This window comes from Lithobates pipiens, unplaced genomic scaffold, assembly GCF_037356315.1.
Source record: "Lithobates pipiens isolate NorthernLeopardFrog02 unplaced genomic scaffold, aLitPip1_a1.2 Scaffold_23, whole genome shotgun sequence".
NCBI lineage: Eukaryota > Metazoa > Chordata > Amphibia > Anura > Ranidae > Lithobates > Lithobates pipiens.
This window is the reverse complement of record NW_027507785.1, coordinates 217,286,632-217,309,924: the sequence shown is the minus strand read 5'-3', so window position 1 is coordinate 217,309,924 and position 23,293 is coordinate 217,286,632. Positions and strand designations below refer to the sequence as shown.

The window sequence follows — 23,293 nt, the reverse complement described above, 5'->3', positions numbered from 1 at the left end:
ATTTTGGTTACACTTATTGGCAACAATACCCCCCCCCCCTTCCCCCACTAGTGTCTTACCTGCCCGAAGTCTGAGATATTGGCTATGCAGCCGCTTGTTTTTTGTGGGGCAAGCAGCATGATCTGTGACTGCCGTGTTTACCTGACACAGTGGATCACCAATCATAGTATCGATCACAGTTACAGTAGTAAACAAGGCGGTCATTCATGATGCCTAGCTTACTATTGAGTGATCTCTGATTGGTCACAGTGATCACATGGTACCAGGGCCTATCACAGCAGCCCTGTACCATGTGATAGCTGTGACCAACCACAGAATCACAGCAGAAAACAAAGGCTTTGCAAATGAAACCTTTGAACAGGGTTACTGATTGCTTATTACAGTGATGATCACTGTATAAGCAGAGTGTAAAAAAAAAAAAAAAAAAAAAAAAATCATTGATGACTCCCCCCCCCCCCAGGGTAGTACAGTATGATGATCATGTAAAATGTTCAGCTTCCAGTGCTCACATTTTGAATGACAATTACTCAGTCATGTAACACTGTACCCATATTACATTTTTAAGTGATGGCTTCTGTGGACAGGTGTCTTTATACAGGTAACAAGCTGAGATTAAGAGCACTTTAAGAGAGTGCTCCTAATCTCAGCTCGTTACCTGTATAAAAGACACCTGGAATCCAGAAATCTTACCGATTGATACTTATTTCACTCATTAAAATGCATGTTTCTGGATTTTTTTTGTTGTTATTCTGTCTCTCACTCTCTCACAAATAAACCTACCATTAAAATTATAGACTGATCATTTCTTTGTCAGTGGGGATCAAATACTTTCTCCCCCTCACTGTATTTAAGTTGTGAAAAAGTCTCACTTGTGGTATCCCCTTACTTAGTAGCAAAATGTGTTTTGGGGTGTAATTCTAACTATGCCAATGCTGTGTGTGATAAATAATTAGTTAAAATTGCATCTTTTGTGAAATAAAACGTTTTTATTTAATTTCTTAATTTTCCAAAAAAATGTGAAAAAAACATTACACCTTCAAAAAATAAAACTCACCATGCCCCTTAATACCTTGGACTCTACTTTTCCAAAAATGTATCTTTTATGGGGTATTTGTACTGTCCTGATATTTTAGGACCTCAAAAAATGAGAGGCAGTCAGTACATTGGATACATTTTCACCTACTGTATATACAGTGCCTTGAAAAAGTATTCACACCCCTTGAAATTTTACACATTTTGTCATGTTACACCAAAAAGGTGAATGTATTTTATTGGGATTTTATGTGATAGACCAACACAAAGTGACATATAACTGTGAAGTGGAAGGAAAATGATAAATAGTTTTCAACTTTTTTTTACAAAATAAATATCTGAAAAGTGTGATGAGCATTTCCATTCAGCCCCCTTTACTCTGATACCCCTAACTAAAATCTAGTGGATTTAGGTCCTGTTGTGTCTATTTACTATTAGCAAACACCAATAAAGTGTTACTAAATAGGATTTTTCAGTTCATCTATTACAAGGATATCAGTAAATTGTCATGAAATGCGAGTAATTCTACTCTGCGAAATCTTCCATTTCCTCATCACTACGTACAAAGAATATTAGGCAATTTATTTTATACTGTGAAACAAATCTGGGAAGCTTTACTTCCCGTAATGAAAAGAATGATTTTACTGCCAGACAAAATAATGAAAACTCCCCTCTCCTTTATTTCAAATCCTAAAGAGAGAATAAAAAAAAATAAAAAAACTCTCCTTGCTTTAACGCCAATGCCAAAAGAATACATTACAAGGAGGAATCTAGTTTAAAAATGGCTTTATTTTTTGTTTTGTAGGGAGTAGGGTTAGGGTCCATTCAAAAAATATACTGAAGGCTGAATAACTGTCAGAGCCTTGAATCTCTATGATTAACAGTGCAGAAGGAGCGCGCTAACTGGAGCCAGCCATGTGACTTTGACCAGTCACATGGTCAGGCTGCCAACCTGCCTTTCATTCAGTTCGGCTGTGCTCCACCAGCTTCAGGACTTGCTGTGCTTTATATATGTGCATTTTTTATTGCCACAGAGTGGCCATACCCCTGCTTTTTAAATGAGCCCCAAGGTGTCAGCAGGACAGGTAGCAAAAAGAAGGGTAATTTCCCAAAGTGGGAACACAGACAGCAGACTGCACAGATCAGTAGATCAGGTTATGTGATCGCTTATAAATTTTTTGGATATATACACAAGCATGATGAGCTCTCCTCTCTACATACTGTATATCTCCTATACTTAACACTCCATGTCCACAGGTACACTCAATACTTCCCTCATTTAACCCCACCATTATAGACGAGGTAGCTAAATATTTTTCTAATGCTCACTTAACCACCTGGCCCCTAGACCGCATTCCCTCACAAATACCACGGTCACTTTCTAGCTCTAACCAACACTCTCTATCTCACATCTTCAATCTCTCTCTCTCCTCCCTGGCATCTTCCCCCAACTCTCTAAAACATGCACTATTCACCCCCATACTTAAAAAGCCCTTGTTGAATCCCACCAACCTTAACAACCTATGACCCATCTCCTTGCTCCCCTTTACCTTCAAACTTTTTGGTCTACAACCGACTGAGAATAACCTACTTGACCCTATAAAGTCTGGATTTCACTCTCGACACTCCACAGAAACTGCTCTCTTAAAACTCACAAACTATTTACTAAAACCAGTGGTCACTATTCTGTACGCCTACTCTTGGACCTCTCTGTTGCCTTTGATACAGTTGGTCACCACTCCTCAAAAAAAAAAAAAAAAAAAAAAAAACTTCCTTTAGTCTCCTTGACTGTACTCTTCATTGGTTCTCATCCTCCCTATCCAACGACCCCATCAGTGTCACTTACAATTCTACCTCCTCCTTGCCTGTTCCTTTTTTCCTTGAGATTCCCCCAAAGGTCTGTTCTTGGAACTCTATTCTCAATCTACATCTCCTTCCTGGGTCAGCCTCCCATGGCTTTCAATACTATTCCTATGCTTAGGACATTCAAATCTCTCTACCCCTCAGCTCACTCAGTCTGGATGTGACACCACTTCCTCAAACTCAATCTATTCAAAACCAAGCTCATATTATTTCTCCCCCACATGCCACTCCTGACTTCTCTGTCAAGATTGACACAAAAATAAAACCGTCCCTGCATGCCAGGGTGCTGGGTGTAACCTTGGTCTTGAAATCTCCTTTCGGCCCCACATCCAACGACCAAAACTTGCTACCTCAACTTATGCAACATCTCCAAAATATGCCCCTGCTTAACTAATGAAACCACAAGGCTTCTAACTCGCTCCCTAGTTATCTCTCTCCACAACCATTGCAACATCATCTTCATTGTATTACCTTTACATAGGCTATCCTATCCCCCCTTCAGGCCATCATGAATAATGCAGCCACACTCATCCATCTTACCAAATGTTCAATGTCTTACATCCCTCTCTGCCAATCTCTACACTGCCTTCCACTCACCCAACAAATAATATTCAAAATACTAACAACTTAAAAAAGCCATTCACAACTCTGCCCTCAGCTATATCTTCAACCTCAAAATTCGAACCAAATCATTCCTTCCATGATCTCCTGCTCTCTAGCTCCCTTGTCATCTGATGTGTCTGAGCTGAAGCAGTTTTGTACAGAGGAATGGTAAAAACAAATTCCTCCTGAACGTTTTGCAGGTCTGATCCAGAACTACCAAAAGTTGCTTTAACCACTTGACCTCTGGAAGATTTACCCCACTTCATGACCAGGCCATTTTTTGCTTAATGGCACTGCGTTACTTCAACCGACAATTGCGCGACACTGTACCCAAATAAAATGTATGTTCTTTTTTCCCCACAAATAGCGCTTTCTTTTGGTGGCATTTGATCAATACTGCATTTTTTTTTTTTGCACTATAAACACTGCTGACAAAGAAGGTTTGACCAGATATAAACTCCAAGGCTTCACCAAATGTTTACTCCAGCACTGTGAATGGTTAATGGGTGTGTTCAATAAAGACACAAGAAATTAAAATTGTGTTATCAGCTAATGAACATTGTGTCTGTCAATTGTTGTAACTTAGATGAGGATCACAAAAAAGAAAGGACTTTCGCTGTGTCAAAAACAGTGGTGTGGTGGTCCCATCCCTATATCTAATTCAAAAAGGAAACCCCCTTGATGGGACTTTGATAGACCACCAACATCACCAATAGTGCAGATAAAACATATATTTTTTATTTATATAGAACAAGACGATAAAAAAGGGACACCCAGACAATTGTGGTTAAACGATCTTGGCACCTTCAAGCGTTCCCACCTTACATATATGGAGAAGCGGTGCTGTTAAGAATTACCACGATATTGCTATTTCCTGCTCTCTACCCCTGATGAAAGTTCTGTAACAACAGAAACTGGAAACGCGTTGGGTTTGGGATACCAATGAGAGTATTAGTGGTCTTTGTATAGATGTTTTTCTTGTACTTTTTTGGCTGTATATTTTACTGGAGACATTTTTTGCTGGGTGTCCCTTTTTTATTAGATGAGGATCAGATCACATTTTATGGCAAATTACTGCAGAAAACCAGTCAGTCCAAGGGGTTCACATACTTTTTTTTGCCACTGCACCTGTTCTACCTATAGAAGCGATACAATTCAATACAACACAGGTACAGTAGATGTAAGCCCTTTATGGCTGTTTTGAACAGTAGCCACATTTTAAACACACAGTTCAGGGTGCAGGTTTTCCGCCTTTAGAACAGTCATAACAAAAAGCTGTGTGCACAAGGCCTTGAATAACATGGTCCATTTAGCTAATACAGAAAGCTGAACATGGGTCATGCTAAATGTTCACCCATGCTGAGCCAACAGGACTGCACTTATGTTTTTCATACACGCTCACAGCATGAAATATTTACTCTGCTTATTAGCTCCAGAAAGTCAACTCTCACTTTGATAACGACATTTGTCATAATATTTCCACCAAAACCTAATGACAGAAAATTACTCCACTCCAGTGATCAGCAAGACACTGCAAAACATCTCAAATCAGCAAAACCATACACGGCTTCCAGCTCAAGCTGGCAAAGCAGATTTTCCAAAGTAAACTCGTTATTTGGCAGGCCATACGTGAATATGACACTCACAGGTGCCCGGTAATACCACCACCATGATTGTAAGCAGGTCAGTTATATTGTAATATATTGCATCTTACCAGTCCTTAAATGTGACAGCTGCACTCGTTTTTGTTTTTTATTTCACTTTCCCCTGATGATCCAGTCTATAGCACACTTAGGCTCAGTTCACACTGGGGTGACTTGTCAGGTGACTAGTCACACATTCAGTGCAATGGAACTGTTCTAATTGGAGCAACTTAAGTCGCTCTGCCTTAGAAAAAGGTTTCTGTACTACTTGGGGGGCGACTTTCAGAATCGCTTGCATCGACTTCTATTACAGAAGTAGTTTGCAAGCCATGCAGAAGTCGCACTGTATGGGGCGGCTTCAGAGCCGGGTGACTTTGAAGCCCCCCCCCCCCCCCCCCCCAGTGTGAGCCGAGCCTTACTGTCTTAGGATGTCTCTACGCTGGAAGAAGGAGCAACGGAGACACCTTTGGACAGCAGCATTGCCAGTCTGGGGAGAGAGGGTTGAATTAGACTAACAAATTGAAGCTGAACGCCACTTAAAGTGGTTGTAAACTTCAGACATGAAATCTGAGCAAAGCATATCCCTCTATAGTATGTACTTGTCTCTATTAGGAGCACTAAGTGTCATTTCTTTCTGCTGCTTTGTTCCTCTGCTATCAATGTGAATTCACTTCTGACAAGTTTTCCTGACACCAAGAGAAAAATGGTGACAGGGGAGGGACCTCCAGCAGATTGACGGTCTCAGCTCTGTTCCTGTGAGCTGTGTGAAGGGGGTGTGTCTCTTCCCTCCAATCAGCTCTCAGAGCTTTCCAGAGTGTAACATCAGCTCTCAATCCTCTTTTTTCTGAATTTTTACACCAGCTTTAAAAATTCAGAACTTTGAATGGATACAGAGAAGAGTTGGCAGCAGATAAACAAATACAACTTATGTGGGAGGCTTAGTTTCATCTCTGTCACCTAAGGCCAGTCACTTTGCTGGGTATATGTGAGGGTTTTCAACCACTGTAACACTTCATAAGCAGGTACATCAGTTTTTTTTCATTTTGGGATAAAGGTTTTATATACTGTACATGAATAAAAGCTGGCCATTGTAAGTGCCCCTGTCAGTGTTAAATGGTTGAGGTTTTTATTGTTATTTTTACATGTTAATCTTGCAAATAACTCTTCGTGTCCCTGGATGGCGACACTCACTCCTCCACTGTATCTATAAAGGGAGCCATGGCTGTAACTTGGGCTGGACTTCAAACATATCTTTGTTCATCGCTATTACATATGGGCTGATAGATTTAGTAGTTTACACAAACAATAACTTTGTTTCTGCTGCCAGTTCCAGTGACACTGAATGGAATTCATCAAAACTGGAGCTGCCAAATTTTTGGGCAGATGTGCATCAGCTTCTATCTTTCATTTTCAAAGCATAACAGAACAAGCTGACTGGTTGCCATGCTCAGCTGCTCCAGTTTTCATAATCACCACTTTGTATTTCTGCCAAAATCAACAGGTCTTTTCTGTAATTGCTGTAAAGATTCTTAGCCTGAAAAATGAAAACAAATGCAGCCACTACATTGAAGGACTGGTAAGCTGCAATATATTACCTGTTTTGGGGGGACTTTAGAACTTTACATCCATTTAAAATAAAAAAACAGACGTATGTTTATTTTCTGTTGAGGATTTTATTGACATCACATGCACTGTGCCTGCACCCAGCATGCTTTACCGCTGGTGCCCTAGGCAGCTCAGTGTGAAAGGGGTCTTATGCTGTGAAAGTGACACCTTTTCAAGATGTATAGGGACCGGCACTACAACAAACAGAGATTTGACCAAGCAGGTGGATATGTTTACTGGAGGATATATTTACAATGGAGGAAGTATTTAATCAATTACATTTTATGAATGAATGGATCAGCAGAAGATCAATGCAAGGGATTTTATTTGATTACTGAATTGTATTTTTTTTAACCCTTTCACCCCCTTCCATTCTGCACAACTGATCTCCAATCTTTCTTTATGGCCAGTTTATTATTCTCTCATCTTGCACATTAACCTCCTTATCTCCATTCTCCTGCTTTATGCAACCTGTACATTAACCCCTTCACCACCACCTCCTCCTCCCTATGGGTATGACCCATACATTATTGTATCTAGTAGACCATTAACCAAGCTCTGTGTTTTAACCCCCTCAATACAAGCATGTTTCTCTATTAGCAAAAAAAGTGTGGCTTAAATCAGACCACCTTGGGGTGTCTACCTTTGAAAAAGGGTCATTTTGGGGCTTGTCCTTGAATTTTTATTTGCTTTGATTTTATAAAGTAAAGGAAACAAGTTTTTATTTTTTTCAAAATGTTTGGTTTTGTCCTTTTTATAGTAATAAACAATAAACAAATTTTAGTAATTATGAAATACCACCAAAAGAAAACTCAGTCTTAAAAATTATATAAAGTTGGTTTGGGTACAGTACTGCATGAGCAAGTAATTGTCAGCCAAACTATCACAGCAGTGAAAAATGGCCTGGTGATGTTGCTGTCCTTGCACAAACATTACTTACATTGTTTTTTATGTTCCTTTTTTATGGTTTATGGTCAGTTGTGTGTAATCGTCTTTTCTTCTGATCGTGTGAAATAATGATAATAATAATAAAGGGGTATACACAAGTTGGTTAACCACAATGTGCATAATTTGACAACTCTTTTTCAACCCCTCCTACATTATTCTGTACACATTTTTGTAAGGATTAATTTTCTCTTTAAATGAGATATCAGGTTTTCTGGGATGAAGACAGACAGCAAGTACGTTACCTGATTCAAGCACTTCAGCCATTTTTCATAGATCCAAAAGCAGCCAAAGCAGCACTTTGACGTACACCTGGTGCATGCATTGTCCTGGAAACAAATAGAAAGCAACATTTATTTGCATCATTCAGCACAGCACGTTACAAAAGACACAAAAGTCTTAATGACAAATACTAGCAGGGGCATTTTTTTCACACCCTTTTCCTGCCATGGTGGAACTGTTTTGAAAGTAGAGATAATGAAGTGAATGACTTTCCCACCAAGCAGAACATGCTTCTTTGGAAGGAAAACAACTGGTTCGACAGCTGCGAGAATCTGCAGAGCAATAACCTCTGTGGTCTCGCCAAACAGGAAATAGCATTGCCATCTATTAAACCAGAAATTCAATAATAGTGCTGTCCCTTCATTCAAAAGCAGATCACAAATTATGTACTAACATTTTCTCTGCTAAAGAACAAATAGGGATGTATTTATGAAGAAAATGCATAACTGTTGTCCAATAAAACTGCATGAGAATATATCTGAACAAATAAGGCAAAGTCAAATGTTCTCAGGCTATATTCTCTGCAGATCGGAAATATGTATAGGTATGCATAAGGAGTATGCTCCTCGTTTCCATCTAGTGGGCAGAATGTGGTATTTTCTGCATTCACACATTTGATCTGAAGAAATTAAGCCTCAGAACATTTGATTTTGCCCTTTTGCACAGAATGAATTTAAACAAAGTTTAGATGGATGAAAAGCTGCCATTTTTTTATTTTTTTAAATAAATACATCCCTTAGCCATATTGATGCAGGGACACTGCCTGCCTGCCGAGTATCTCTATTTTCCATTTCTACATCTCATGTACACACCCTGGTGCCTTGCTAGGTAAATAGCTGATGTTTTATTCTGTTTGATCCTGAATGACTTTAAAAAGTACACAGTGAATATGAAATCCACGTTCCAGCCAAGTCTCTCCCTATCGCTGTAGCCTTGTCCACCTACCTTATTCTAAAGCATGAGAGGGAGACTGCAAAACATCAAAATCCTGCAACAACAGACTGCAATCCTCCCCACAGACACTGCAAAATAGAACCGATATGACTGCAGAACTTAATTGTTTTACTTATTATTTTCTGCAGCTAGGTTAAAATACCCTGTGCTAGCAACATGCTGGAAAGCCAGTATGCACCTCAACACAATGAACAGTAGTCCGAGTCTCCAGATGTTTGAGGTACTCCCTGCTCCAATTAACCCCGCTCATGCTGCATTACTATAGTAAAACTTGAAGCCTAAACTATACGACATACACTGTTGCATTACATTTAGTTGTACCATTTTTAACCACTACAGCCCCGGACCAATAAACACCTTAAGGACCAGAGATCTTTTTCCAATTTCGCACTGAGCTGCTTTAACTGGTAATTGCGCGGTCATGCAATATTGCACCCAAACGAAATGTGCGTCCTTTTCTTCCCACAAATAGAGCTTTCTTTTGATGGTATTTGATTGCCTCTGCAATTTTTATTTTTTTGCGATATAAATGGAAAAAGAGTGAAAATTTTGAAAAAAAAAAGATATTTTCTTCTTTTTGTTATAAGAAAAATCGAATAAACTAAATTTTAGTCATACATTGAGGGCAAAATTTATTCAGCCACATGTCTTTAGTAAAGAAAATGTCAATAAGCGTATATTTTTTGGTTTGCGCAAAAGTTATAGCGTCTACAAACTAGAGTACATTTTCTGGAATTTACACAGCTTTTAATTTATGACTGCCTATCTCATTTCTTGAGGTGCTAAAATGGCAGGGCAGTACAAACCCCCCCCCCCCCCCAAATGACCCCATTTTGGAAAGTAGACACCCAAGGAAATTGCTGATGGGTATGTTGAGCCCATTGAATATTTAATTTTTTTTTGTCCTAAGGGATTGAATAATGACAAAAAAAAAAAAAATTTTACAAAAAGTTGTCACTAAATGATATATTGCTCACACATGCCATGGTTATATGTGGAATTGCACCCCAAAATATATTGCGCTACTTCTCCCGAGTATGGGGATACCACATGTGTGGGACTTTTTGGGAGTCTAGTCGCGCACGGCACCCCGAAAACCAATCACCACCTTCAGGATTTCTAAGGGTGCAAATTTTTGATTTCACTCCTCACTACCTATCACAGTTTCGAAGGCCATAAAATGCCAAAATAGCACAAAACCCCCCAAAATGACCCCATTTTGGAAAGTAGACACCCCAAGATATTTACTGAGAGGCATATTGAGTCCATGGAATATTTTATATTTTGCCACAAGTTGCGGGAATATTACAAACTTTTTTTTTTGCACAAAGTTGTCACTAAATTATATATTGCTCACACATGCTATGGGCATATGTGAAATGACACCCCAAAATACATTCTGCTGCTTCTCCTGAGTACAGGGATACCACATGTGTGGGACTTTTTGGGAGCCTAGCTGCGTATGGGACCCCGAAATCCAAGCACCGCCTTCAGGATTTCTAAGGGCATACATTTTTTATTTTACTCCTCACTACCTATCACAGTTTTGAAGGCCATAAAATGCCAAGATGGCACAAAACCCCCCCAAATGACCCCATTTTGGAAAGTAGACACCCCAAGCTATTTGCTGAGGGCCATGTTGAGACCATTGAATATTTTTTTTTTGTCCCAAGGGATTGAATAATGACAAAAAATAAAAAATTTTTTTTTTTTTACAAAAAGTTGTCACTAAATGATATATTGCTCACACATGCCATGGTTATATGTGGAATTGCACCCCAAAATATATTCTGCTGCTTCTCCTGAGTACGGGGATACCACATGTGTGGGACTTTTTGGGAGTCTAGTCAGGCACGGCACCCCGAAAACCAATCACCACCTTCAGGATTTCTAAGGGTGCATATTTTTGATTTCACTCCTCACTAACTATCACATTTCGAAGGCCATAAAATGCAAAAATAGCACAAAACCCCCCAAAATGACCCCATTTTGGAAAGTAGACACCCCAAGCTATTTACTGAGAGGCATGTTGAGTCCATGGAATATTTTATATTTTGTCACAAGTTGCGGGAATATTACAAACTTTTTTTTTTTTGCACAAAGTTGTCAGTAAATGATATATTGCTCACACATGCTATGGGCATAAGTCAAATTACACCCCAAAATAAATTCTGCTGTTTCTCCTGAGTACGGGGATACCACATGTGGGGGACTTTTTGGGAGCCTAGCCACGTACGGGACCCCGAAAACCAAGCACTGCCTTCCGGATTTAAATATAAAAATGCTACCAAAAAAACTGTTAGCGATCGCAGGGATCAGGCCTGACTCTGCGATCGCTGCAGTTATGTGTTTAGTGTTTTGTAAGTGACAGTGATCGATCGATACTGCACTTGGGTGGGCTGGGCAGAGGGGCAAAAACGCAGGTGCTAGCAGGTATCTGGGCTGATCCCGCTAACAATGCATTTTTTTGGAACCCTGAACTGCTGGGGACGCTAGTATAGATCTGATCAGATATTGATCTGTTCAGATTCTATACCACTACGGGAGGTTTCTGCTTTGCGTGTGGGTGTTAGCGGTACTGGCACTAACCTAGCGCTGCCTGGGGCGACGCAGACCCTGACCCTAAAACCTAATTGATATCACCCGCCGGGTGATCAGGGGGTTAAACCTTTATTGGGTAATAAATGGTGGGTGTCCTGATGCTATAAAAAGCAAACTAATCAGAGTCACCTGTAACACTTATACGGTGATCAGTGGTGAAAGGGTTAACTAGGGGCAATCAGGGGGTTCAAATTTTTATTAGGTAGTATATGGGGGTCCCTGGCACTATATAAAAACCTGGCAGTGAACCTAAATAACTAGCTACCTAAATAGCGACGGGGAACCTAAATAACTAACTGGCTAACCAGCGTCACCAGTGACACTTATACGGTGATCGCTGGTGAAAGGGTTAACTAGGGGCAATCAGGGGGTTAAAACCATTATTGGGTATTATATGGGGGTACCTAACGCTATAAAAACCTGGCGGTGAACCTAAAAAAATAACTAGCTACATAGCAACACTAGCGACACTAATGCAGCAATCAGAAAAATGATCGCTTAGTGACACTGGCAAAAGGGGTGAAAGGGTTAACTAGGGGCAATCAGGGGGTTAAAACTATTATTGGGTAGTATATCGGGGTACCTAGCGCTATAAAAACCTGGCAGTGAACCTAAAAAAAATAACTAGCTACCTAGCGACACTAATGCAGCGATCAGAAAAATGATCGCTTAGTGACACTGGCAAAAGGGGGTGAAAGGGTTAACTAGGGGCAATCAGGAGGTTAAAACCATTATTAGGTAGTATATCGGGGTACCTAGCGCTATAAAAACCTGGCGGTGAACCTAAAAAAATAACTAGCTACCTAGCGACACTAATGCAGCGATCAGAAAAATGATCGCTTAGTGACACTGGCAAAAGGGGGGTGAAAGGGTTAACTAGGGGCAATCAGGGGGTTAAAACCATTATTGGGTAGTATATCGGGGTACCTAGCGATATAAAAACCTGGCGGTGAACCTAAAAAAATAACTAGCTACCTAGCGACACTAATGCAGCGATCAGAAAAATGATCGCTTAGTGACACTGGCAAAAGGAGGTGAAAGGGTTAACTCTAGGGGCAATCAGGGGGTTAAATCTTTATTGGGGGATGATAGGGGGCTACCCTGGACCTAACACTAACTGCCCTGACAGTTTTAACTGTTACAACTGACACTGAATGCAGTGATCAGTAAAGAAATGATCAATGCAATCAGTGACACTGTGACTGGGGGATCGGGGGGCGATCGGGGGGCGATCGGGGGGGGGGGGTTTGTGTGCCTGTGTGTACCTACATGTCAGTGTAGTGTTGGTGCACACTTACTTTTAGTCTTCTCCTCGTAGTCCGGTCAAAAAGACCGCCCCGAAGAGAATGACATCACTTCCTCCTTCCTGTGTAAACAATACACAGTGGGAGGAAGCTTCTCATTGGCCAGGAGCGATCCAGAGGGGGTGGCCAGAAACCAACGGCCATCCTCTCATCACGGATCGCTCCTGAAGCGAACCGGACCGCCGTATCCAGCGGGAGGGGGTCCGATCGGACCCCCCACCCGCTGGAAGGCAGGCACGTACATGTACGTGTTTGTGCCTGCCTGTGCCATTGTGATGACGTACAATGGCAATACGGCGGTCCTTAAGTGGTTAATAAATCAAAGCGTTGTACAGTATATTTAAATTAATTTTACACTTAGGTAATTACAAAATGTTTTCATAAAGATGTCATTTTGGCTAGACCAGCCAAGTTAGGTGTCGAAAGCCCAGGAGCTCCTTCCCCTCAAGTGCTGCACACTGATTAATAACTGGGTTGCACACAAGCGACTTGGAAAGATCTAGTGAGTTTAATGAGCAAGCAGTAAAGACAAGCAGCACACACAGGCAACTGCATATGGTCTCAAGTGGGAGGCTGCCTGTGCTTACTGCTTGTCCTTACCGCTTGCTCATTAAACTCACTGGATGTTTCTGCATTTCTGGTGTGCAGCCTGGTGCTCTCTTAAAAATGGTGTCATGTTGGCTAGGTGCAATATGAAAACAAAAGCCTGCATGTGGCATTTCTGGCTTGAGGCTGTTCTGATCTCTACTGTGCATGATACTATAAAAGAGGAATAAAACATGCTAAAGTTAGGCCAAGAAAATGTATAAATGTCAATATTTGTAAGTAATCCTTTGTGATTAAAACTATTAAAATTTTATATTGAAGACTGCATTCACACGGGTGTCGATGGTAAAGCGCCGCTATTGTTAGTGGCGCTTTACCATCATTTTTGCGGAGTTTTTCGGCTGCTAGCGGGGTACTAGCGGCTGAAAAAGCATTAAAACGACCCAGCGGCACTTTGCCCACACTGCTCATTCATTTCGATGGGCAGGAGCAGTTTAGGAGCAGTGTATACACCGCTCCTAAGAAGCTACTTGTAGGAGTTTTTTTTTTTTTAAGGTCCTGCCAGTGCATCGCCTCAGTGTGAAAGCCCTCCGGCCTTCACACTGAGACTGCAGGGGGGGCGTTTTTCAGGCACTTTACAGATGCTATTTTTAGCCCAAAAGCACCTGAAAAATGTCTCAGTGTGAAAGGGGTCTAAGAGCAAAATGTATTCTCATTAAAGGAAAAGTCCAGCCGAAGCTTTTTAGGCTGGGCTTTTCCTAAGGATCACAGGTGTGCAATTTAGTTTTTTTGTGACCCATTTTCAGCGGAAAGCGGTCTGAAGTGCGCTCTCCACTCACGTCACTGCCATCAGTTAAGGCAGCGTGTCATCCTGACTTCCAAGTCTGGATCCGCCAGCTGCCTTGATTGATGGCGGTCTCAGCGAGCCGCTGAGACCGCCTCTCCCCACCCCTCCACAGCTCAGTGTTCCAATGAGTGTGGAGAAGCAGATCAGGAGTGCTGATGCTGATAGTCAGCATCGCTCTGCTCGGGGAGGATTGAGACCCGAGCCATCTGCGGTGTTCGGTGGCTCGGTTCTCAGTGCAGAGATGCCAGGAGACAGCTGCAGCATCAGTCTGATTCTCCATCCACTGAGGTAAGTATGATTAGAAAAAAAAAACATACTTCTCTTTTAAATAGAACTAGTTCCCCCACAAGCTGGGTTTTTAGGCAGCAAGAGACAGTAATAGAAGCCAATAGAAGTAGTATAAAAGGTATTTTAATAATAATAATTGGTAAAAACAAACATGAGCTTCACCTGAACACTTGGATAACAGACAAAATCATGTATGTAAAGTACATATAATGTCACATGGAAGTAAAATAACAGACACAACTATGTTACACTGTATGAGTAGATAACAGTGAGAGCATAAAGCTAACGCGTTTCGACCCCAGAGGGGGTCTTCTTCAGAGATGGTGGTCTGTTAAAAGAAAAACAAGATTACACTGAATAAATAAATCCGGTGTTATGCATATTAGGAATTACCTAATATCAATTTCAAAAATGGTTTACCCAATAATGTACTTCCAGGTAGGTAGGATGGATTATAGTGCTTCAAAAGAAAGGTTCTCCCATAAGGCAATATCTCAATTTCCTTTACACATCTTGAATGGTGTTTGGTCCGTATGTATTACCAAGATGCCAGACGGAAGAAGAGGCAGTGTCATACACCCACTGGCGTGACTCACGGGAGGTCACACTATTGCCTTGCCCCCCAGAGAGGGAAACTCCGGGGGGATAGGTACAAGTGAGGGTACACCGAAGATATGGCGGGTCACACCTGCAGCAAAATCCCAACAATGGCACAAAATGAATTAATTAAATAATTGAAAGCAAGGATTATTTCGTGTTGGAGACATGAAGTGCATACGTACTATGGGGATAATAGTATCATATCCCCGTTATGTATGCCAAGGGTTGTGCACATGTGCACATATACATATACACATTTGCACCCCCAATTACCTAAATGTCCACATAACATGCTTTCTAAAACCCAGACATAGAGAGAAAGAGGAGGGGAGGAAAAGAGACACCACGCCTGGGAGTCCAAGAAGCCTAAGAAAGAGGGGAACAAAGGAAAAAGGGAAAAGATGGCCTGGGGTGAGTGAGTGTGCAGGTGTGTGTCCATAATATAATGGGAAGTGGAATGTGTGGAAGCGGTATGAGTGTGCGCTTAAATAGAGAGATAAAAAAGTGCGCAAAGGAATGGTGAGAAAGTGAAAACATAAGTAAGTAATAGTATATGCGGGTCATACAACAAACAAACAAAAAGACACCGCATGTGAGAGTGTGCAAAAACAAGATGCGCTAAACTAGGTGACAGTGGTAAGGGACATAATCAATAAGAGTGTCAAGTGCATAGTAATATATACATATAAAAAAGAAAAAGAAAAAGAAAAAAAAAAAAAAAAAAAAAGAAGAGTGTGTGAATGTGGTGTGTGGGAAAATACCGCACCAGTGTATTAGCGTCATTGGAATAGCCAGGCGGGTGGTGAGGTTATTACCTGAATTGTAGGACCTAATGGAAGACTGTTCCAGGGGGTAAAGATGAGGGACGGCGACTTAGGCGTCAAACCACAAGTGGTAACTGGCGCAGCCCCTACAACGTATTTCCTGAAGTCCGATCTGTAAATTAGTTTGGATCAGTCCTCATATTGAACAGCCAAAAAAAAGGGCTTGTTTTGGTGCGGTATATCACCAAGTATAGGTCAAGTACAAAGGGAAAATAAGTGCTTACCTAACCACGGATACAGGTTTCTTTCCTCCTGGATGAATATACACCTCCTATGAATGAAGGTTCGTATATAAAGCCTGGAGATTGGCTGCAGGTGCAAACGCCCACCAATCAGTCGGCGTATCCAAACGTGTTGGCTGCCTGAGTAGGATCAGCCTCGTGTGGCCGCCCCGGCGTCCTGGAAGGCCGGAAACCGGCCCCGAAATTTCGTCACTTCCGTCGCAAGAACGTGGCGTCACAACGTCGCGCACGTCCGTTCGATCGAACGGACGCGCGCGAAGTGTATATCACGCACGCTCGCCCAAACGAGCGGACGCGCCCGAGGTACGCGCCCGGAAGTGTCCGAGGATGCCACCGGCAAGGGAATGCACGTCCACCATCCCTCCACAAGGGGGGAGGGGGAACCAATGGAGAGGCCTGTCCGTAATATACAGGCAAAAACCCCTCCTGCCCTTGTCGGGGAGTCAGAGCAGGGGGCAGACACATTAGCCACTCCCACCCTCCGCAACTCGGCAATTTTTACCAATTATTATTATTAAAATACCTTTTATACTACTTCTATTGGCTTCTATTACTGTCTCTTGCTGCCTAAAAACCCCACTTGTGGGGGAACTAGTTCTATTTGTATCTACTTGGGGTGAGCAGCACCCTCCTAGCTTTTTATAGCACTGTGTTCTTATTTGATTGTTAATCATACTTCTCTTTTAAACCTGCACTGAGAAATGATGTTGGAGAAAGAAAGTGAGAATCTGTCTGCTTTGAGGCAATGCAGACAGTTCATTGGGCAGTTTAATTACTGGTCCCTTTTTGATGCTGGAGGGGTAAACAGCAGGAATCCAGTTTGAAAAATCTTTATAAAGCAGGCCATAGACCACTGCAGGAAAGAAAATTGCAACCGTTAAGGACAGTACTGGAAATTATCGAGTTGCTTTGTGGGGTCAGGATGGAAGTTTCCCCCACAAAATTAGACACTCTGGGACAAGGTTATTGTTCTCTGAACACTGACATTCATCAGCTAATCTTGACTGATTTATCTTTTTTAACTTATTTAAATTGGCACCATGTATTATATTAACTTGTCTCTAATGGAGTAAGTCTCACTATAGAATAGATCAGGGCTCAAAATGTCAAGTCCTGGGCTACTAGCCAGGCTTTAAGGGTTACTCATCACCACTTGCCCCACTCAACCCCTACCCTGCCCCCTCCCCTATACATGTCCTCATAAATTATCGAATGAAATGACACTTAAATGTTTTATGCCGAATTAAGTTACAAAAATAAATATGGACACCAACTCTATCAGTGCTGCCTCACCAGTGCCCATCAATGCAACCTCACCTGTGCCCATCAATGCAGCGTGACCCGTGCCGCCCCAATGCAGAGTGACCGGTGCCCATCAATGCAGCGTGACCAGTGCCCATCAATGCAGCGTGACCAGTGCCCATCATTGCAGACTCACCTGTGCCCATCATTGCAGACTCACCTGTGCCCATCATTGCAGACTCACCTGTGCCCATCATTGCAGCGTGACCCTTGACCAACAATGCAGCCTGACCTGTGCCCATCAATGCAGTGTGACCAGTGCCCACCAATGCAGCCTCACCTGTGCCCATCATTGCATCATGACCACTGCCCACCAATGCAGCCTCACCTGTGCCCATCATTGAAGCGTGACCACTGCCCACCAATGCAGCATGACCTGTGAAGGGGAAGAGAGAGGGCGGCTAGATCATCACAGAGCGGGTTTGCCTGCTGTAACAGCTTTCATTTGAATTGCTGGTCACACACACTACCACCTCCTGACCCAGGACCAATGATAGACAGAACGTCAGTCCAATGCCGGGTCCTGGGTCAGGAGGCTGGACTGTGTGTGAACGGGAGCGGATGACAATTCAAATAAAAGCCATTACAGCAGGCAATTCACCGCCCTGTGCTGATCCGGCCGGCTCCCCCCTTCCTCCCCTGGGCGATCGCTGGGAGAACAGCTCCCATTGAACCCCACCTATTCCAAGGCAGCCCACACTCACCAGAAAACATTTTCCATTCGCAAAATGTGAGTAGGCAAGTGGAATATTTGAGGGTTGGAATAGATGACATTTTCCTGTTCTGTAGAAAGTAATCCCACACGATTACATTTTCTATATAACGATGCCCTTATCACTATACATAATACAATATTGCCAACCATCATTTCCTGTGTTGCTGTGCCATTTTCATTTAAATAGTTTATTAACCCTTACTCCATGTTTCCAAATGACAAACAATGGCATTCCAAAGTCATTCTATTCAGAAACAGAGCACGTTATAAAGTGTTCTATATCTTTCTTTCTCGACTCCAGTCTTCAAACACTTCCAACAGGTCATACTAATAATATTTTCTTTATTTACACTTTCATTGGTATATTGGAGAATCACCTCAACTATCTTATTGCTAAGGAGGAGTTTGGGCTTTAATCGTTTATACTGGCAATCAGGGCCGCTGTTAGAAATCATGGGGCCCCATACAGCCTACCTGACGGGGCCCAATTGACCCCGCCCACAACCCATCCTGGCTCCGCCCATAACCCCACCCCTGCCTCCACGCTGTCAGGGCAGGAGGCAGGAGCAGGAACATTTAACATTTACAGCGCCCCACCAATCATAACTGCATCTGAATGGGAGAGATGTCAGTGTTTTGACATCAGTGCCCATTCAGTTTGTGTCTTCATACGGAGCTTTCAATCAGGTCTGCATGAAAAAGGACCTAATTGCAAAGCTTGGGTGAAAGGTTATGAAAGGAGAGTGGTTTGGGGGTGGTAAAAATGCAGCTTGGCTATGTATTTTTACTGTCCCTTCCCCCATCACATGTGTAAAAGTAGCATCTCACTATGTGCTCATGGTCATTATCATTATGATGATCAGAGCACAGCAGGTGCTGTGTGGCTCTGTCAGTGTAACATGACTGTGTGATGCTGACTTTGTTATGGCTGTGCTGAGTTATAGTCTGTAACACACAGTACAGTCATATATCAGGAAAGTCAGCACCACACAGTCATGTTACACTGACAGAGCCATACAGCACCTACTGTGCCCTGATCATCATAATGATAATAACCATGAGCACACAGAGTCTAGGGACTGCACATGCTACAATAGTGTGACCTGTCAGTGTGTGTGTGTGTGTGCAGGGGACTGCTTGCCTGTGCACCACTGCCATTGTCCAGATTACTCCTGCTGCTCTGTCTGTCTCAGCCGTCCCAGTGATAAGTCCCTCAAGCTGCAGCACTTACTGGATGAAGGGAGCCGTATAACAGTAATATCCATCCGCCGGAGAGGCATACAGTGAGCAGGAAGAACTTTAGTTTGTGCAGGTATACTGAGAACAGCATGCGGCACAGCATTGTATCCCTGCACCCGAAAATAGAAAAAAAGTCCCTCTTCTGCTTTCACCTCCTGGGCCCCTCTGGTAACCTGATGGGGCCCAGGAAATGAATATATATTCCTTATATATGTTAGTAATCAAGTGGGTGCAGGTTAATATAGTTATTTCGTTTTTTTTTTTTTTTTTTTTTTTAGCTAGAAGTTAAAAGCTGCTCGGGCCCCCCCTGCTGGCCAGGCCCGGTACAACAGGGCTGGTTGTACTGCCCTATCAGCGGCCCTGCTGGCAATTAAAGAATGTAAAATGTAAGAGTCAACAAGGAGCAAATATAAGACAAAGAAAGAGAAAGAATATAAGAGAAAGAGGAACATTAGGAAATAACCGGTTTTATCATCTAACACAGTGATGGCGAACCTTGGCACCCCAGATGTTTTTGAACTACATTTCCCATGATGCTCAGCTACACTGCAGAGTGCATTAGCATCAAGGGAAATGTAGTTCCAAAACATCTGCGGTGCCAAGGTTCGCCATCACTGATCTAACATCTCTGAATTCAGGATCTAGGTATTTAAAAATCACCAAAAAGGCCTGAACTAGAACAGTCATGAACTAGACATGATTGTCTTATATGCAGTTAAGAGATCACTGTAACAGTCAATTAAAAAAAACTGTCAAGAGATGCACTGTACCTGTAACAAGACTATATATATATATATTATATATAAACATTACACTTTTGGTTACTGAATGGCTACATGTTATTTTATGCCTTACATAGGCAATATTTACTTATTTTTTTTTTTTACATCTGAAACAAAGAACATGACTGACCGGAAAAGTTTGCTAAACACAATTTTGTAGGTCCTGTCCAAAAAGCAAACCAAGTGAGATAAGCTGAATAATATTGGGAATCAGTCTAGGTCTTTTAAAAGAAGTATAGGAATGGCGGTTTTTTATCATACTTACCTAGCTGGAGGCAGTATCGGTCCGATATTGCATCCGTCTCCCGCTGGCTCTAACACTGAGAACCGAGCGATCAAACACTGCTGATTGCTTGGTTCTCACAGCTCCGAGAGCAGAGAGGTGGTGACTGTCAGCCAGTGGCTCTCAGCTCTGCCCCTCCACGCTCACTGGAGCACTGAGCTTTGTGTGTGTGTGGGGGGGAGGACGATCGGCCGGCTCAGGCTTTCAGCGGCTTGCTAAGAGGCTAAGCCGAGTGCTGGTCCGGGAATGTGGGTGGATCCTGATCATATGGTCGTGATCTTTCCTGAGATTGGACCCGCTCTGTGACTGTCACAGGAGTGCAGAAAGAACTGCACTCCTGTGATCCACAGGTTTAGCTGTACTTCTCTGCAAAAAAAAAAAAAACGCAATAAGCGATTATTGATTGGTTTGCACAAACGTTATAGCGTTTACAAAATAGGGGATAGTTTTATGGCATTTTTATTAATAATTTTTTTTTACTAGTAATGGCGACGATCAGCGATTTTTATTGTGACTGCAACATTATGGAGGACACATCGGACATTTTTGACACATTTTTGGGACCATTGTCATTTATACAGCAATCACTGCTAGATAAATGCAGTGATTCCTGTGTAAATGACGGTGGCAGTGTAGGGGTTAAGTGTTCCTAGGGGTGTGTTACTAACTGCGGGGGGCTGGGCTTTCATTTAGTGAACACTGATCTCTGCTCCAAATACATGGAGCAGGGATCAGCATCACTAGTTGCTAGGCAGAATGGGGAAATGCTGTTTACAACAGCATTTCTCTGTTCAGCTGCCCCGTGAGACGATCGTGGGTATGCCCGCGGCGATCGAGTCCACGGGACCCGCGACCGGACTCACGGGGGTCCCGACCGGCACGATGGCAGGACGGCAATAAAGATTGGACGTACCTGTACGCCAATATGCCTGCCCGTGCCATTCTGCCGACGTACATCGGCGTGCGCCGGTTGGGAACTGGTTAAAGATCAATAAAGCTTGTTAGATATTTTCAATGATCTATCGTGGTGCATTCTTTTTATTGCTTTCTTGGGATATCTCTTTATCCCAAAGCCTTTCCTATATTTCTTTAGTTACATTACTTACATGTAATGAAAGATGTCCTCTGATGTGCAGGTTGCTGGATTCTATAGAAAGGTTTACTGCAGGGTAGCTTGTCCTCCTCCTGCTGCTGAACTTTGAACGCTGTGGGGTTACCAGCATGGGGTCTTCAGGCTCAGCTGCACTACAGATAAATCAATGGGGACACATCCCCTCCTGCCCATTCCTCCATTGAGTTCTTTCACTAACACATTGCCTGTAACACGATTTGTGCCTGTGGAGAGCCTCACTAGTCACAGAATTCTCTCCCACATTCACAGATTGCGTTATAGGCAATGCATTCAGTTTTCTCAATGGAGGAAGAGGGAGCAGGTCTCCATCATATCATCTTTATAGCAGGTGAGCCCAAAAAACTGAAGCTGTTAACCCCTACAGTGCCCAACATTCAGTAGCAGAAAGAGGACATAGTAGCATTGCAGTCAACATTTCTACATAATCCAACTTACCTGCTACAGGTAAGTAATGTAACTAAAGCTGTCCACTGACAGGACACGGACTGGACAGTGAAGCAGACTGATAAGGAAGTCTAATTTCTCTCCTGCTATTAAAAGGATATTGTCTTCAGCGAAGTATGGAGACTGCCATTTCTGGCCTCCTAAAGAAAATGTTGTGTTTAACTTAAGTCCCAGACCCACGCAAGCATGCTGCAAATTAGTGTCAGATTTCCTTAACTCTATACATGCCCTGCATGTACAGTATCTTAGAAAAGTGAGTAACCCCCTCACATTTTTGTAAATATTTTATTATATCGTTTCATGTGACAACACTGAAGAAATGACATTTTGCTACAATGTAAAGTAGTGAGTGTACAGCTTGTATAACGGTGTAAATTTGCTGTCCTCTCAAAATAACTCAACACACAGCCATTAATGTCTAAAACACTGACAACAAAAGTGAGTACACCCCTAAGTGAAAGTGTCCAAATTGGGCACAAAGTGTAAATATTTTGTGTGGCCATCATTATTTTCCAGCACTGCCCTAACCCTCTTGGGCATGGAGTTCACCAGGCTTCGTAGGCTGCCACTGGAGTCCTCTTCCACTCCTCCATGACGACATCATGCAGTTGGTGGATGCTAGCGACCTTGCGTTCCTCCGCCTTCCTTTTGAGGATGCCCCACAGATGTTCAATAGGGTTTATGTCTGGAGACATGCTTGCCCAGTCACCTTTATCCTTAGCTTCTTTAGCAAGGCAGCGGTCTTGGAGGTGTGTTTGGGGTCGTTATGTTGGAATACTGCCCTGCGGCCCAGTCTCCAAAGGAAGGGGATCATGCTTTGCTTCAGACTGTCACAGTACATGTTGGCATTCATGGTTCCTTCAGGGAACTGTAGCTCCCCAGTGCTGGCAGCATTCATGCAGCCCCAGACCATGACACTCCCACCACCATGCTTGATTGTAGGCAAGACACACTTATCTTTGTACTCCTGACCAGGTTGCTACCACATACGCTTGACACCATCTGAACCAAATAACTTTATCTTGGTCTCATCAGACCACAGGACATGGTTCCAGTAACCCACGTCCTTAGCCTGCACGTCTTCAGAAAATTGTTTGCAGGCTTTCTTGTGCATCATCTTTAGAAGAGGCTTCATTCAGTGACGCAGCCCTGCTGCATAAACCCACTATGCATACTGATAAACCCACTACGCATAGGCGTGCACAGGGAGTTTACCA

At 42.6% G+C, this 23,293-nt stretch overlaps 1 protein-coding gene across 2 annotated transcripts in view; it reads right to left on the bottom strand.

Moving 5' to 3' along the window:
• SLC44A3 (solute carrier family 44 member 3) overlaps positions 1-23,293 on the bottom strand; it is a 217,191-nt gene that overhangs the window by 35,780 nt on the left and 158,118 nt on the right. For both annotated transcript variants that reach the window (XM_077452856.1, XM_077452855.1), the window contains exon 13: positions 7,937-8,020. In XM_077452856.1, the coding sequence (XP_077308982.1) occupies positions 7,937-8,020 (84 nt within the window). The remainder of the gene's footprint in view (positions 1-7,936; positions 8,021-23,293) is intronic.